At 37.7% G+C, this 16398-nt stretch overlaps 2 protein-coding genes across 3 annotated transcripts; both read right to left on the bottom strand.

Moving 5' to 3' along the window:
• Positions 1 to 1535: 1535 nt before the first annotated feature.
• Positions 1536 to 8854, bottom strand: LOC106050991 (uncharacterized). The gene is made up of 3 exons (XM_013206106.2): positions 8618 to 8854; positions 4430 to 4496; positions 1536 to 3745 (listed from the first exon to the last, which is right to left on the bottom strand). The coding sequence occupies exons 2-3, from the start codon at positions 4430 to 4432 to the stop codon at positions 2870 to 2872; spliced, it is 879 nt and encodes a 292-aa protein (XP_013061560.2). The 5' UTR covers positions 4433 to 4496; positions 8618 to 8854; the 3' UTR covers positions 1536 to 2869.
• A 2796-nt stretch (positions 8855 to 11650) lies between these two features.
• On the bottom strand, positions 11651 to 15877 carry LOC106050988 (uncharacterized). Of its 2 annotated transcripts, none has more exons than XM_056006145.1 (2): positions 15796 to 15877; positions 11651 to 13254 (listed from the first exon to the last, which is right to left on the bottom strand). In XM_056006145.1, the coding sequence occupies exon 2, from the start codon at positions 13202 to 13204 to the stop codon at positions 12398 to 12400; it is 807 nt and encodes a 268-aa protein (XP_055862120.1). In that variant the 5' UTR covers positions 13205 to 13254; positions 15796 to 15877; the 3' UTR covers positions 11651 to 12397. The 2 variants fall into 2 exon arrangements, with proteins under 2 accessions (XP_055862120.1, XP_055862121.1); XM_056006146.1 differs by lacking the exon at positions 15796 to 15877 and adding an exon at positions 14787 to 14925.
• Positions 15878 to 16398: the final 521 nt, after the last annotated feature.

The following is a 16398-nucleotide window of genomic DNA, read 5'->3' on the forward strand; positions in this document are numbered from 1 at the left end:
GGAATCAGACGCGGTGAGTACATTCGACTTTAAAGAAAATAAAACTCCAAGAAAAAAAATGTAGGGAATTTATTGTTCAAACTTTTAAACTCATATTTTGATAAAACTTACCTGTTTTTTTTTTTCTCCTTTGCTTCATAGTCGTTTCACGACTGAAGGGGGCCAATGATGTGGATAATCCGAAATAATTAATCCGGAATCCTTTCCAAGAATTCACTTGTTCGAAAATCTAACCAAATCGAATCAGTTAGCAATGCGTTAGAGACCTTAAGCTGAGTAGTGAGATAATCTCGTCTTGTGTATTTTATGTTGTTTCTAGACAAATTAGATCTCTCACATCTGTTTAGCTTTTTAAAACTTTATTGCTGAACAAAATAACAAGATTCTTCAAGTCAATTTCTAGCAATAAATATTAAGGAAAAAATACAAAAAAAAAAAAAAAAAAAAACCTTAACGCTCATACATGTAGCTATTTATATTTATTTATTCTCGTGGGAATTTTTGATGCCATTTTTAGATTATCAAATCTAAAAGGAAAAAAAAAATTACACCTGCTGCCAAGTTGAAATAAATTCATCTTATACCAATAGGAAATTATTACACATTAGATCTATATCTGTTTTAATAAATAACTAACTAACCTAAGATGAAGTGATGAACACAATAAATAGACCACAAGTTGGTCGAGAATAGTCGAGATCTACTTTTCGACTAAAAAGAAAGCTACGAAGTTTTAAAGACATTGCAATTTTTTTCGGGAAATTCCGATAAATATATATATATATATATATATATTTAAAATTTTCCGATTTTCTTGTAATTAATGAAGAACTAACTTTATAGGTCACCGGGAATTCCTAAAAAAAATTTAATCGAAGTAAAAAGATAAATGTATTTTATGCCATATCTACTTGTTTTTTTTTTTTTTCATTGGCATGTTTCGGTAAAATGATGTTTCGTATTTATTTTTTTTCACAAAAGATTTTGATAAAAAGGGAAGGGGTATTTTTTTTTGCTATTTTAATTGATTTCTTTTGTTTTGATTTTTGTGTTCAAAAGAGATTTGAGTTTCTCTTTTTAATATATACTTGAATCCGCCAGCAACTTTTCGCACTGTTAAGATCACGTATATGACTTTGGGAATAATTGTTTCAGATATGTTCCAATCTTATATTTTTAGTGGTGCTGATAAGTGTCAGTCGACAGAATGTCAGTGACTTGCTCAAGTTTGATTCTTTTTACAGGATTTACGTAGCATATGGGCAACACAAATTATACCTTTGGATAAAGAAAACAAAAGTGCTATAGAGCAGACGATATTAAGGTCATTTGTTTCTTTGGCCAACGGTTAACGAGCAGGGTCTCACTTGGCCAGCAATATTATCTAATCCATAAAATGAATTTAGGAAAGTGATTACCTATCGTGAAAGTGTTTACTAGTCTAATTAAGATCTAGTCTGAAGCTCATTGGGAAACAGATAGACTTAACTATTTACTTTGGTAGTAGCGTAATCGTCAGGGTCGTAGTGGGGGAGAGGGGACAAGGGGGCACGATACATTCGATATTCAACATTCAATAGCAAACCACTCAACGAAAGAGGCTTTGAGATGATCAGGATGTTTAATTCTACAATGACAATAAATGGACGATTACAACAACACACAGTTTTGTTACTGCTCTGCTTTACTTGAGTGATTATGTGTATATTGTTATTATTACTATATTATTATTACAATATTATTATATAGTGGGAAGCGTGGTTGAGTACGCTTGAACTTGGCTTGGCTTGGCTCCCTATGAAGTGGGCTCGAGGTTCGACACCCGACTCGGGCAGAGTTGTGTTTACTGAGCGCCTAAAGGCAGCACGAAAAACCTACTCCCAGATACCCCCCCCCCCCACTGGTCCACAAATGAGATTGGATCATAGCGCTCTGAGCATGCTATTAGCATGAAAGTAGCGCTATATAAAAGCTATGATTATCTTTGTTAATATTAATTGTAGTTTTGACTGCTTTAGTAGCTGTTAGACACTTCGTTTAGTTTAGAGACTAACTGTAGTAGACAAGACTTTGAAAGCGCTATTTTAGTGACGACATAGGCTTTGGGTTAGAAATTACTGATGTAGACTTTTAGGACAGTACTGCTAGGCTCTTGAAGGGATAACATCGCTTTTAGTGACTGACTCGACTGTTTCCCATTCTGTATAAAGTTCGTTATTCTATTTCATCATGAGTGAACTTAATTACTGTGCGTTGATCCTTTGTGACTATGTATGTTTCTTGTTCTCATATATAATACACTATACAGTATACCCAAGCATCTAGGATTATTATCAAGGTACTGTAGAAATAGATTAATCACAACTCGCATATACATCCGTTAAATCCGTTACACTTCGTAGCACTTCTGCTTTGTGGCTAAACAAATAAAATGGTTAAAATTGTTCAATAGTCTGTTCACCGCCTATGTGCACAAGATAGTGCACCCTCTTGATGAAAGTGTAGAGCACAAGGGCATTCACAAACTGGGGAACAAGGCTCAGTTTATCACAGATATAAGAATTGTTAGTAAAATGTGTTACATGTTTCGGATGTTCCTTCAGATTTGAAAATAATTTACTTCCTAATCCAAACCTTCCGCAGGACCACGGGGATGGAAGTGGGCAGAGTTTGAACCTGGGACAATCGAGACAACAGAACAACAGTCCAGTGCTCATACCGCACGACCCGGCAACCATCTTGTAGGCTAATTTAACCTCTCAAATTCTGTATAGCCCTACATGGCAACCAGAAGATCCACTGTATATTAGTACAGAACTCTTTTGTCCTAGACGTTTCTCTCAAAGCGCCATCTAGCTTTTAGTTTTTGTTACTGTAAGTGCTCAGAGCCAATAGAAGTAAACGCTACGCTGTCATCTGGCGCCCTGCCGCTATGATTATGAGGGTGCCCAAACCAGTAACCATATCCACACAGGGGCTGCCCGAGAATGAAAACAGGGGAGCCGCTGCTTCCTGGGCAGGTGGCGGACGTGTGGACATATCGGCACCAGTCCTGATTGCTTCGAATCTCTTTGAGAATGTCTTTCTTGGTCCATTTTCCGAAAGTAACCTTCTTAGGACCCCCGTGAGGATGACCAACAACCACCACAAGACGAGGATCCGCGCCTTTGTACCTTTCGTACGTTGCCCTCTGTAGTTCCTCTAGAGAACTTATGCAGCTTTTGAGTTTCTCCTCAAGGTCGAGTTCATGTGACTCGCACTCCACAGCGCACCAATCGTAATGGTCCGTTTCTTTGTCCGACTCCAGCAGCTTGCAGCCTCTGCACGAGGGAGAAGGTGGCACATCCTGGTCAAAGTTCAAGGTTATTTCAGCCAGCTCGGCATACCCTTGCGTCTCTACAACGTGGTACACGGTCGTTACCGTGACAACGACCCACGCGTGGCTCTTCCCTCTTAAAGAACAGTTTCTGTCAGGACATTTAATCCCTCGTGCTGTTCTTACTCTTTGAATAAAACCAGTTCCGTGCAAAAAACCGGATTCTCCTTTACTTATCTGTATATGGACCGTAAGATCACACATGTGTTTGACCAGATTTAGCAAATCTTCATCAGTTTTATACTCTTCTGGAAATCTGTCTACGACATCTTGGACGCCAATGAAATGCTGATGTTTTTCTTGGCAAGTTTTTATCTGTTTTATTCCGAAGAAACTATACACTCGGTTCATCAATCGTTTGAAAAAATCCTTCAGAAAAAGAAAATAGAACAGGTTAATGTCTGATACTGTGGTTAGTTCGTATTTTAATTATTCTGTACATTTGACAGGTAAAAAATATAAAGAGAAACAAAATACGATTAGAGAGGGAGAAAAGCATATTGAGAGAAGAGAAAAAAAAGGGAGAAAGAAGAGTGAGAGAAAGGGAAAAAAGGGAGAAATATAAAGAAAGAGAGAGAAAAAAAGAAAGTAAGTAAAAAAAGAATAGATAGAATAGAAACAAGCAAATATTTATAAAAAAAAGGGGAAAGAACCGAACATGTAATACCATTTGTTAATTATTTACTACTAATTAATTAATGATATTGGTTCCTTTTTGGATTGATTCATGTTTTTTTTTATGGACAATGAATAATTATGCAAAGTTTCAACTTTCTCCGAGAATGGGAAATGGGAGAAATAACGTGTACAAAATTTGTACCAGACAGACAGAGAGAGTTGATATAAGTTTTGTAAAAAGAGTGAAAGAAAAAAGTAATAGAAATCATAGAGAATTGTTAATAAAGAGAAAAAAAGAGAGAGAAAAAAGAGATCGAAAAGAAGGCCTAATAACATATCGCCTAACAATCTTGCCTATGTAACGTATATAGGTCAATATATTAGTATATACTTATTATTATAAATTTAAGACTAACAGTGGAGTAGTCAACCTACCATAGCTACTGACTTGCTATGCAATATTCCTAGTCTTCTCCCAATAGACTATACACGTTCAATAATTCTGGAAATGTAAATAAATTAATTTCTTTTTAAACGACTTCAATATATTTGTTTTTCATTAATTGCTAAATATTTTCTTGGTTTATCTAGCAACAGACATTAATATTTTTATTCTAGTAAACTTGTAGATCCAGAGCATGTTGTATGTAGCAGTATCGATTTCAGATAGTGGAATTATTGATTTCAGACAGTAGACCTACTGATAAACTGTATAAATACCGGGTTCAGATAGGCCACATTCCCCATAATAGGGTACACAAATGCAGAGCACACTCTTGATCCGCCCCCCCGTCCTATTTCTTTTTTCAACCCTAGGAGTACGAACTGCATACATTTGTTATAAATCGCCCAAACTAGAAAAAATTTGTAAACTTAAGATTTTAGTAGACTAATTAAATTTTGTGGAATTTTAATGAGTAATATTAATCACCAGTGGCTTAGCTAGGCTCTTGGGGGCCCGGGGGCTTGGCCTATTTAGTGGCACCTGCATTTTGACATTCGACATCGTGACATGAGATAATTGCGTAATATTTAGTAAAAAAAAATCGGCATTCATTTGGGGGCCCGGAGGAATTTCAAATTTAGACCCCCTCCCCCACCCTAGCTAAGCCACTGTTAACCATAGTAATCTGCCCTTTGTTTAATTTTTTTTATTCTTACAATTAGTTTAACATGTGCTGTTTCTTCCCAACAGCCATAAGAGCGTGGATCAGGTTGCTTGATCAGCCAATGACTTAAGAAAGCAAATTAATTAATATACTAATTGGTTCCTTTTTGTCTTTTACAATACCTCTTTTCGAGTTAAAACTTCGCAGAACCTGGAACAAGCAACCTGGGATGATGATCTCAAAAACGGCTCTAACGATTTTCCTAGAAATTTAACAGTCGCTGTAAATTCACTGAGAAAAGAATTACTCGCTCGTTGGCCACACGGGGGGAAACTCTGGCTTGAACGTTATCATTTTTCAAAGAAAAAAGAAATAAATTTGAATGTGTCTATAGAACTAGACCTAGATTCAACATCGGTTAAGCCGAAATCCTGGGGCTCAAAGTCACAGTCTGCAAAGTAGCCTACTAGTGTGATACCGATATTTACTTGTGTAGCTGGCAGTGGTTGCACCTTATAGATTCTACCGTTTTTGGCCGTCACCTAAATTAAAACATAACACTAATAGTCCAATATTTTAAACTACATGCTTACAAATTACTTCCTAATGTGTCTTAAAACAAATAGATAATAATTAATAATATCGTTTTATCCCCATGCTTTTAAGAATGTGCGCTTATAATACTGGTATAGCCCTTCCGAGAAACGTCAAGGGACAACTGTAGCTCCTATCGCACACATTGTTCGTAAAAACATCAATTTGGCTTCGGCATGCGGACTGCGCATCGGGAGAGAAGATACAAAATATTATCATTAGTGCAAAGCGACAAGCCATGAAAGTTCCGTGACTAAATCTTTCTATGACCGTCTAATCCACTAGTTGGTTCTTGCTAGCCTCCTGGTTCTCCTCTGTCATTAGTTACTTTCCAGCGTGCATAGCAGAAATCATTCATTTCATGTTGGATGAATCTTCGTGCAAACTATTTCTGAATTATTAGTTACGTCTATTAACCTTAAAAGGCGAAATCTTTCATGCAGGACAATTCCAATACAATATGTAAATAGTGAGAGGCCAATCGTACACTACCTACGTAAGGTACTATGTTTTAAAGTAAAAAATAAGGCCTACAGCGTTAGAGGCGGACGAGCCCGTTAGCGTGATGTGGTACGGTCTATATAGACTCAGGGCCCCGCAAAAGACACTCGCCCAGGGCCCCGCACTCAGCTAAGGCCGCCTCTGGATTTTAGAGTTTAAGTCTTGAAACAAAGAGACAGCAACATAAGCCTGTGTTTCTTTTCATGCTCATGCCGAGGATAGATAAACAAAGATAGACTAGTATAATAAATAGCACTGCCTAGATGTAATCTTATTTTAAGAAGCACAGATAACTGGAAGATTGGGTTATACGCCAAACGTACGTACGACAATATAGCGCTGACAAAATGGTGTTTTTAAAATAGCGCCGACAACAAAAAAAAAAAAGCGACTGTATCTCATCAAATATGCCTGTATTTTAAAATCATATTGTAGTAACTCCAGTGGCGGACCGAAAGGGTCAATGTATGTGCGGCCTATTGACACACACGACTCAGGCCAATCACACAGGTCAACGGCTGTTGAACAAGGGACATTACTGCTAGTAAACGCAAATATGACCAGTATAGTGGTCATGTGTCAGAGAGCCTTCACACAAGTGTGTAACAATAGACAGTAGAGTCCAGGACAGCAAGCAGTAAGGACTGTGTGCTACAAAGTGAGTCCTTGAAATTGTAGCTGTACGAGTCTAGAAGTAGAGAAAGACTTGTAGTGTTTAGTAGGCAGTTCTGTTAAGTACAAGAAAGCATTTGAATTTGATGTGGCCAATTGTGTTGTATTGCCTTTTCATGTAATTGTAAATAAACCGCCGCCTTGTTTATTGAAGCTCTTGTTGTCAAGTTGATGTTTTAGATGTGTTGTGTTGTTGGGCAGTGTTTGCAGAAGGCCTGGTAGAGAAGATCGTAACAATATTTATCTGGAGGCAGCAGAGGTTTAAATTCCGAGTTTTCCTTTTCCCTCGGGCAGTAAGAACTCGTTAGTTTTAGGTGGCAACCTTTTGTCCTACACATTAAACTCCTAAATGTTATCACCGACAGCAACTCGGGAGGTGGAATGTGTCTGGGGGCAGCGAGACAGCGGGTAGATTGGTCATGAGGCCATAAGGTGAAAATCTGCAAAATCACTAACTCAGATTTAACAATATCTGTTTCACAAGAGATTAGAAATAAAATAGATTCTAGAACAAACATTTTAGACAAACGCAGATCTAGGTATTGTAAAAGACTAAAGACTGATTCATTTAATTCAAAATAAAATGCTGCACATATTTGAATGACTGGTTGTTAAGCGTCTCGATAATGACACACAAGTCCTAGGTTCGATCCCAATACTAAACAATTTTTGTCAAGGACAAATGAAATATATTTGTTATATATGTTTTCTTGGAGGTTCAGCGAGTGCCAATTTAAATTATTCCAACAGCAGATTCCGGCGGTGGTTGATTTTGAAACCAATACGATGCCAATGCCCACTCATTCTCATCGTATGACCTCAAAACCATCCATTCCAAGTTTTTAGCGGCCCCCGTAAGGGGAGAAAGCCGCTATTAGGTTTGTGCAAAATGTCCGTCTGTCACAATCAGATCTCGAAAACTAGAAGAGATATGAAAAATATTATTTCACCATTAAATGGGGCTTGAAAAGTTTAGGTGCAACGGCTACTTTTGGTTTTCTAAAAGCAATTCTAAAACAATTACGTAAATTTAAGGGAGGCAATGTGACAATATGCTAACAAGGATTGTCAATCTTTTGTGTATTTCCATTATCCCGAAGTCAAATACATAATGTTATGTATCTTAGAAAGCTAAGGAAATTTAACATCGACAAAACAATATTAAACTTTTGTATACAGCAACCATCAGCAGTCTAATTAACTTTGCCATCACCTGCTGGTACGGTAATACTTCACTGGCACAAAGACTTAGACTAAATAGACTAATTTAAAAAAGCATCGTATACCACTCGCACACAGCTACCATCTCTTGAAGAGCTTTTTCATGAAAGATGCCTTTCCAAAACACTCACGATTCACCCATTAAACCACCGTTACATAAGATCTTAACGAAGTGGTCGTCTCCTTTCCATTAGGACTAGAACAGAAAGATTTAAAAACTCCTTCATCCCACTTTCGGTCAGAGTGTTATAAGATCAGCTGTCGTCATCGAGAAGTACATAGAAGTCAAATTTATTTAGCGCTGGTTGTGAGTGTGTGTGTGTGTTTCATGTGTAAATGTTGTTCGTATTTGCATCTATACAGTAGTTACACTGAGGTTGTGAATTTGTAGTCAAACTGAATTTCCATTTGATTGGATCAATGAAAATTATCGTATCTTATCTTATGTGTTTCTTTAAAAAACAAAAAAGACTTGTGCAATGTATAGTGTCGATAACATACTAGTCTGTTAATTTTCCTGACTTACATATTTTCCTAGAACAGCAGTAGAACAAGTAGACTAAAGTCCTCCAACACAAAGGTATAGATCTATCGAACCAATGATATCACTTTTCTAAGAATGCGTTTACGCTTTCCGTAACAATACCCACGAAGCTGAATTGAATAGGCCAGCAATGAACCAAGGCACAGCGCTGTGGTGAACTCCAGTGGAGATACACTGTTTTTTTACTGCTAGACTGTACTACATTGGTGTGCGAATGATTCAATATATAGTCTAGTTTTAACAACGCTATACATAAGCTTAAGGAATCTGTCACTACAGGTTTAAGTCACGTGATTGGACCAAGGGTTTTGAACACGAGCGTGACGTAGCTATAGGCACCCTTGCCGGTGTGAATAGTCAACAGAGCCGCCTTTCTTTTTTACTAAGCTTACATCAACTCAGTGGCGTAGCTAGGGTGGGGGCAGGGGTGGGAGAATTTACCCCACCCCTGGTCCCCTCTTGAGGGGGGGGGTAAATTAGTGGTTTTTTTTACATTAATTATTACGCTAAATGCAGGGGCACCAAAGAGGTCAAGCCCCACCCCTCGGACTCCAAATGATGGACAACTCCTGACTATATAGTTGTAAGTGCGGAGCCCTGGACAAAGGGATACATTCGTCCTATGGATAATTCCAGGAAAGTTGTTCAGATTTAAACATTAAGGAAATAACTCCTCCATTCTTGATCACAATTTAATTTTTTCCTAAATGAAACCAATGTTCTATAAAGATCCTTTCCCTGTAGTCATATGTCGTCATATTTTGTTGAGTGTCTCAGGGTTTCATGTGTGCGTGTGTGTGTGTGTTTAGGAGAGTGAGTAAGAGAAGTTCATTTAGTTTAATGCGTTAATGGAAATTTTTTTCTCTCGGATCACAATAGTACGAGACGTCGCTAAGAGTTAGTGGTCGACAATAGGGTCAAGGTCAAAATTTGAGTTCGTACTTTTTGAGTCCAGACCATGTCATTAATCTTTTGATGTGTGTTAATATAGACGGACGTGTTTATCAGAGACTTCAACACTGCCAAGTGTTGGCGGTCGTTGACTTGATGGCGTATAAAACTTGAAATAATTGATGAACAGTGATAAATGTAACTTTTATTACGATATAGACCAAATCAACTTAAGATGAAAAGAAATAAAAGTAGCAGACTTTAGTCATAATATAAAATGGTATTTTGAACAAAAATCTAACTCACTATAAAAACACGACTTTTCAGTCCGGCAATATGGAGTCGTCTGTCCTACCTAAGACCGCTGACGACAATGCCATTGATCTTGCATCATTCACAAGCAATCATTAACCTCTTCCCAGCGTCACCATAGAAACACACACACACACACTCCATAACACCAAGTAACTTGTTTTCCGGGCTGTTTCAAGCTCTTATGGTACTTGGGCAGCTGATGCACTTGTAAGAATTTATCATAGCAAGGTAAACCCTTGGTAGACTCACTGTCGTAAATCTGGGGCTGTTTTTACTTATTCCGAGCAGGCTACAAGCGTACACTTCTTTAATTATTCACATTTTTCCCAGCTGTAGTAATGCGAAAAAAAATGTTAGAAAAAAACAACACGTTTCTGATATGTCGAAATTAGGACATGTCTTTTTCTTTTGTGTAGGCCCTTTTTGTGAAGTCCCCGGGGCTGTAGCGAACACCTGCCCTCTGTTAAATCCCGCCCAGCATGGAGGCTAGTCTTTAAATACTTTTTGGGTGGGTCTGGAGTGCGTAAAGTTTAAGTATAATAATAATATAGTAATATTTTTGTGCAACTTCCCACACTGTAGAATCAATTAATGAACCTTTCTTCGCTCATTAATTTGTAGCACAAATTAATTTAAGTCATTAAGTCATTAATGAAAGAGTATATCATACTAAAAGCAACCACATAATTCACGATAAACTTTGAGATTCAGACATCTTTAAGATTTCAAAATCTTAATCAAACCTCTTTAAGATACCAAACATCTTCAAGATTAATCAAGATACAAACATCTTAAAAATATTTACGATATAAACATCTTTAAGATACCAACAAATCATGCATTTTTATTATACAGACATCTTTAAGATTTAAACATCTTAAACAAACCTCTTTAAGATACAAGATTCAAACAATTTAAATATTTTGAATATCAAACAATTGTGTGTACACAGCAGTATTATAGTTCAGAAAAATTAAAAAGATTTGAGCATTATTAACAACATAAAAAATAATCTGAAAATTCAAACATTACAATGTAATCTTCAAGATTTTTTAGAAGAGGAGATTTTTAATAATTTCCAGATCTATCCAACGTTCCCAGCACAAGTCACTTACGCTTGAAACAATGTTAATATTTCACTAACTTTCAGATATAAATAATGTGTCTAAAGCTGCTACATACGCTAAGAAGACATAGACTGCTTTATTGATCCTTATGGAAATTTGTTGTGATTACAAGGACTCTTTTCTCATATAAAGACAACACAACAGAAACATACACATAAATAGAACAGACACAACATATAAAGAGTTCATTTAGCGATTACACACAGGCATCTTGGTCCTTTTCATGTTTCCTGATCGAAGAGTGGCGTTGATATAGTCTGACCGAGTGAGGTAAGAACGAGTTTTTTTTTTGTACCGCGCTGTTCTTGTTTTGATTGACAGAAGTTGCCCACTTCGCGACGACCTGATGTAGTACTGATGGAGCGGTTGGCTGCTGTCTTCCAAGATTTCTGCGATTTTTCTTAGACATTTCTGTTCAAAAAGTTCCTTTAAATATGGTAATGTTGTGCTCGTAATTTTTTTATAATGTTTTCTAGGTAGCGCAACTGTTTAGAAACTTTAGATCAGCGGTTCTCAACCTTTTAGGCTCGGCGACCCCTTTTTACGATCCCCCACTCTGCCGCGACTCTTAGCCTCAGAACTATGACGTCTAGAGTTTGAACCCCTATGAAAAGTGGGGTTTTTGAACTTCGATTGCTTAGGACGCCCCTGAGTCCATCCAACATTGACACAAGTCAAAAAGGTCAAGGTGGTTTCTGGCCACATGACACCCCCGTTAGCCGTTGGCTTCAGAAACAATTTAGCTTTACATCATCTGCCCCATAGATTGCAGGTTCTAAAAAGTGTACCTTTAACTAACTTACCTATACATATACAAATACATGAAATATGAATTATAGTCTTTAAATAACTGTTTATGTTGTTAAGCAGTAGCACAGTGTTTCTCAAACTGTGTTCCGTGGAACCCTAGTGTTCCGCGAGGCCTGAATAGGTGTTCCACAAACTACTGGAATAATTAACTAAGAGGCCTCCACGTGAATTAATCTCTCTAAAAAAAAAATAAGCAAAGTGTTCCGCTTAATACTCAGAATGTGTGCGGTAGTGTGTACAGCTTGTGGTTTGGGACACACTGATATATATTGTAATTGATGAAATGTACAACAATAACTGGGTGGAAGGGTTTCTGAATAAGTCTTAGAGCAGCGGTTCTCAACCTTTTTAGCCCGGCGACCCCTTTTTACAATCCCCCCTCCCTCCCCACACACACACATACAGCAATAAAAGAATAGACAAAAACAATCCATATTTTCGATGGTCTTAGCCGACCCCTGGCAAATCGTCATTCAACCCCCAAGGGGGTCGCGATCCACAGGTTGAGAACCCCTGTCTTAGAGTCTAGATGTTTAAAATTAAAATATCATTTTTCATTTTCAAATAGTTTTTATGGTTATGTCTCTAAGTAAAGTGTCAGTGTTGTTGTTTTTTTTTTTCACTTCTTGTGTTCTGAACCTATAGATGTTACAGCCCAAGCGCCATCCTCGCTTCTGGAACTGTGGTTATGAGGATGGCCAAACCAGTAGCCGAATCCACAGAGAGACTGGCCAAGTATGAAAACTGGAGAACCGCTGCTTCCCGGGCAGGTCGCCGCGTTGTGAGCATAGCGGCACCAATCTTGATTACTTCGTATCTCTTTTAAGGTCGTTCTGACTTCCCAGAATCCGAAGGAGATCTTCTTCGGCCCCCCGTGTGGGTGCCCCACCACGACCACAAGCCGAGGCTCTTTGTCTCTATATCTTTCGAATGTAATGTTCTGAAGTTGTTCTAAGGATTCAATGGTGGATTTGAGAGTATTCTGAATGTCAAGGTCATGGGTCACAGCCTCCACAGCGCACCAATCACGCTCTCCCGTCTCCTTGTCTGAATCCAAAAGTTTGAAACCTCGGAAGACACTTTGTGTGCTCGAGCTGGGTGACAGTGTCATTTCAGCTTTCACGGCGTCCTCCTGCGTCTTCACGACGTGGTACACCGTGGTCACGGTGACAACCATCCAAGCGTGACTCTCTTGTCGTCTGCTGCATTCTTCATCCGGGCAGTGGGAGCCTCTTTCTGAGCGAACTCTTTGAGCAAAACCACTTCCGTTGACGACACTCAGTATTCCGTTATGATCCTTGGTTATTTTGATCTGCACTGTTAAGTCTGATAAATGTCTTACCAAACTTATCAAATCTCTGTCAGATTTAAACTCATCTGGAAATTTTTCCTCTAATTCAGTTGCATCAATAAACTGCTGATGCATATCAGTAAACTTTCGTAATACAAATATTAATTTTCACAAGTCTTCTTAGCCTGAAAAGTAATAAAACTCTAGTTTAGGAGAATGAATAAGAAAATGTCAATAAAAAAGATTTGATTCGTGAATTGAACAGTAGATTTGATTTCAATCTCTAGAAATACAGATATTTAATATTGTAATCTTCGTCCATAATCATACATTTAAACCTTTATATTTCAGAATGCTTGATTTCATCTAAAAAGTTATTGTGTATATGTTTGTGTGTGTTTGAGTATGCGTGTGTGTGTTATCGCGAATAATTTGTTATCGAAAAACTAATGAGGCCAAAGGCATATTGTATCTTGTGTTACGAAACGTTATCATGTGTCAGCGTCATCTCAGTGTCTAAGTGTCATCAAGATGTGTCAGCGTCATCTCAGTGTCTAAGTGTCATCAAGATGTGTCAGCGTCATCTCAGTGTCTGTGTCATCAAGATGTGTCAGCGTCATCTCAGTGTCTAAGTGTCATCAAAATGTGTCAGCGTCATCTCTGTGTCTGTGTCATCAAAATGTGTCAGCGTCATCTCTGTGTCTGTGTCATCAAAATGTGTCAGCGTCATTTTATTTTAGTGTTGCCCCGATGTCATCAAAACGTGTGTCAGAGCATTTCATCAGTGTGATCATAATCTGTCAACACCATCCCAATGTGTCAGTGCCATCATAATGCATCAATGTCAACGCAATGTGCTAATGTAATCCCAATGTGTCAGTGTCATCCTGATATGGCAGTGTCATCTCAATATTTCAGTGTCATCTCAATGTGTCAGTGTCATCATTATGTGTCAGTCTCATCCTGATATGCTAGTGACACTTCACTGTGTCAGTGTCATCATGATCTATTAGTGTCATCAGATTGCATCAGTGTCATTCATATGTGTCAGTTTCATCATAATATGTCAGTGTCATTTTATGTCAGTTTATCACAGTGTGTCAGGGTGTCATTTGTTATATGTCAGTGTCATTATCATGTGTCTCAGTGTTATCGTAATGGCCCAGTACTACCATAATGTATTAGTGTCATAAAATGTTTCAATAACAACCCAATGGGTCTTTGTCACCGTTATGGTGTAGGTACTTTAAAATGCTCAAACTTTACATGCACAGTAAGTTGAATTACCTTGATACTCCTTACTTTGAACTGAAAACTTCAGAATCTTACTGCGTTCTGTTCCCAATTCTCCTGATTGGCATTTTTCAGATGATCACACACAGACGCACACACACACAAACTATACCGAATCAATGACAATGCTAACTTGTACAAAACTCTGCCAATGTAGCATGTCAAAGAACTAAACGTCGTTGCCTTCAGTTTGTTTATATATCTATATATTTGTTGTGTTCATCTTATCGATTGAGTCTTCCTAGAAAATCACTAGGAAGGTGTCAACTACGTAAAGGGAATGTTTAATTGCACAATGTTTAGGAATATGTCGATTTATTTCATGAGTCATAAACCATACAAATATCAAACATTGGTAGGATTTCAGGACATGCACTCACACTTAAATTGTAGCAACTGCACTCCGTAGTATAATACAACTCACTTAAACTCCTCTTACATTCGTAAGTACATTTACATCCGGTTCATACTTCACATGGTAGTAGATCTAAACTTGTATGAATAATTGAAATAGAACATTCAAATTCGATAGTATATATATGTTTTATATATATATATAAAGCACTTGACTATTAGAGAAAGAGAAATGATCGAATTACAAGAAAAAGGAAGGTTTCTGAGTCATTGAATAGGTCAGCAATTTTTTTCACAGCGATAACATATCAATTATTGTTAATAGCATACACAAACTTCTTAATCGATCTGCAGAAATTTCTCACGATACCTCTCCCCTCTCTCTCTCTCTCTCTCTCTCTCTCTCTCTCTCTCTCTCTCTCTGTATCGCTACAATGGATATAATCGATATCACACTCTTTGAACCTTTTTTAGTTTTTGTTTGTTTGTTTGCTATTTTATTATATGTTAAATTATACAATGGAGGTATTGTCATCTTTTTTAATGTATTTTTGTTAGGTTTTTCTTGTTGTTTTTTTTAATCAGAACTAAGTGTTTCGGTCATGATAAAACCTATTTCTAAGAAATAAAGCGGCTGATTGCGTCAACAGGCTTCGATCTAGATAATAGAAGTTGAACCTAACCCTGTGGCTGAGTGCCAGTTGTATGGGCCACTGGTGTCTAGTACTAGGAATTTCTTTCATATGTTGGCGATAGTAAAATTAAGTTTTGATATACAAGTTTCTTATTTTGTTGTTGTTGTTTTTTTAATGCAATTACCTAACATCCAGACAACATTTCTATATATAAACGCAAAATACCTCTGACTGATTGATTAATCAAGAAATCTCTTGCACTGTCTGTCAGGGTTGTTTTCAAGCCCTTAGCTCGCTTGCCCCGGCCACCAGAAATTGTATAAAATAGCATATGATAACTGAATATCAACGAAATGACTAACTCTTTGAGGTACAGATGAAAATTTTAATACCAAGGCTATTTACAGTTTATGTAGAGAGTAGAGGATGATAATAAGTAAGTACCTCAACTGATCCACAACTGGCATCAACTCTCTTCTGTACTGGTAAGGGACACCCCACGCTTTCAATAAACACCAATACTTACACTGACACTCAAAAACTGTATTAGAAACCTCTGGGCGGATAATGTAACGCAGACACTGGTAATGGAATTTTAGTTCAGTAGAACGATGTCAACCAGTGGCGCACATCAAATATTAAATATTACGCAAAATGTAGGGGCCCCCAAACAGGTCAAGCCCCATTCCCAGAGTACTCCTGTTCACAATGTACTCCTGTTCCCAGTGTACTGTTTCAATGTATTCCTGTTCCCACTGTACTCCTGTTCTCAATGTACTCATGTTTCCAGTGTACTCCTGTTCCCACTGTACTCATGTTCTCAATGTACTCATGTTCTCAGTGTACTATTGTTCCCAGTGTACTCATGTTCCCAGTGTAATCCTGTTCCCACTGTTCTCATGTTCCCACTGTACTCATGTTCTCAGTGTACTCCTGTTCCAAATGTACTCCTGTTCCCACTGTACTCATGTTCCCACTGTACTCCTGTTCCCACTGTTCTCATGTTCCCACTGTACTCATGTTCCCAGTGTACTCCTGTTCTTAGTG

This window comes from Biomphalaria glabrata, chromosome 12 (genome assembly GCF_947242115.1).
Source record: "Biomphalaria glabrata chromosome 12, xgBioGlab47.1, whole genome shotgun sequence".
NCBI lineage: Eukaryota > Metazoa > Mollusca > Gastropoda > Planorbidae > Biomphalaria > Biomphalaria glabrata.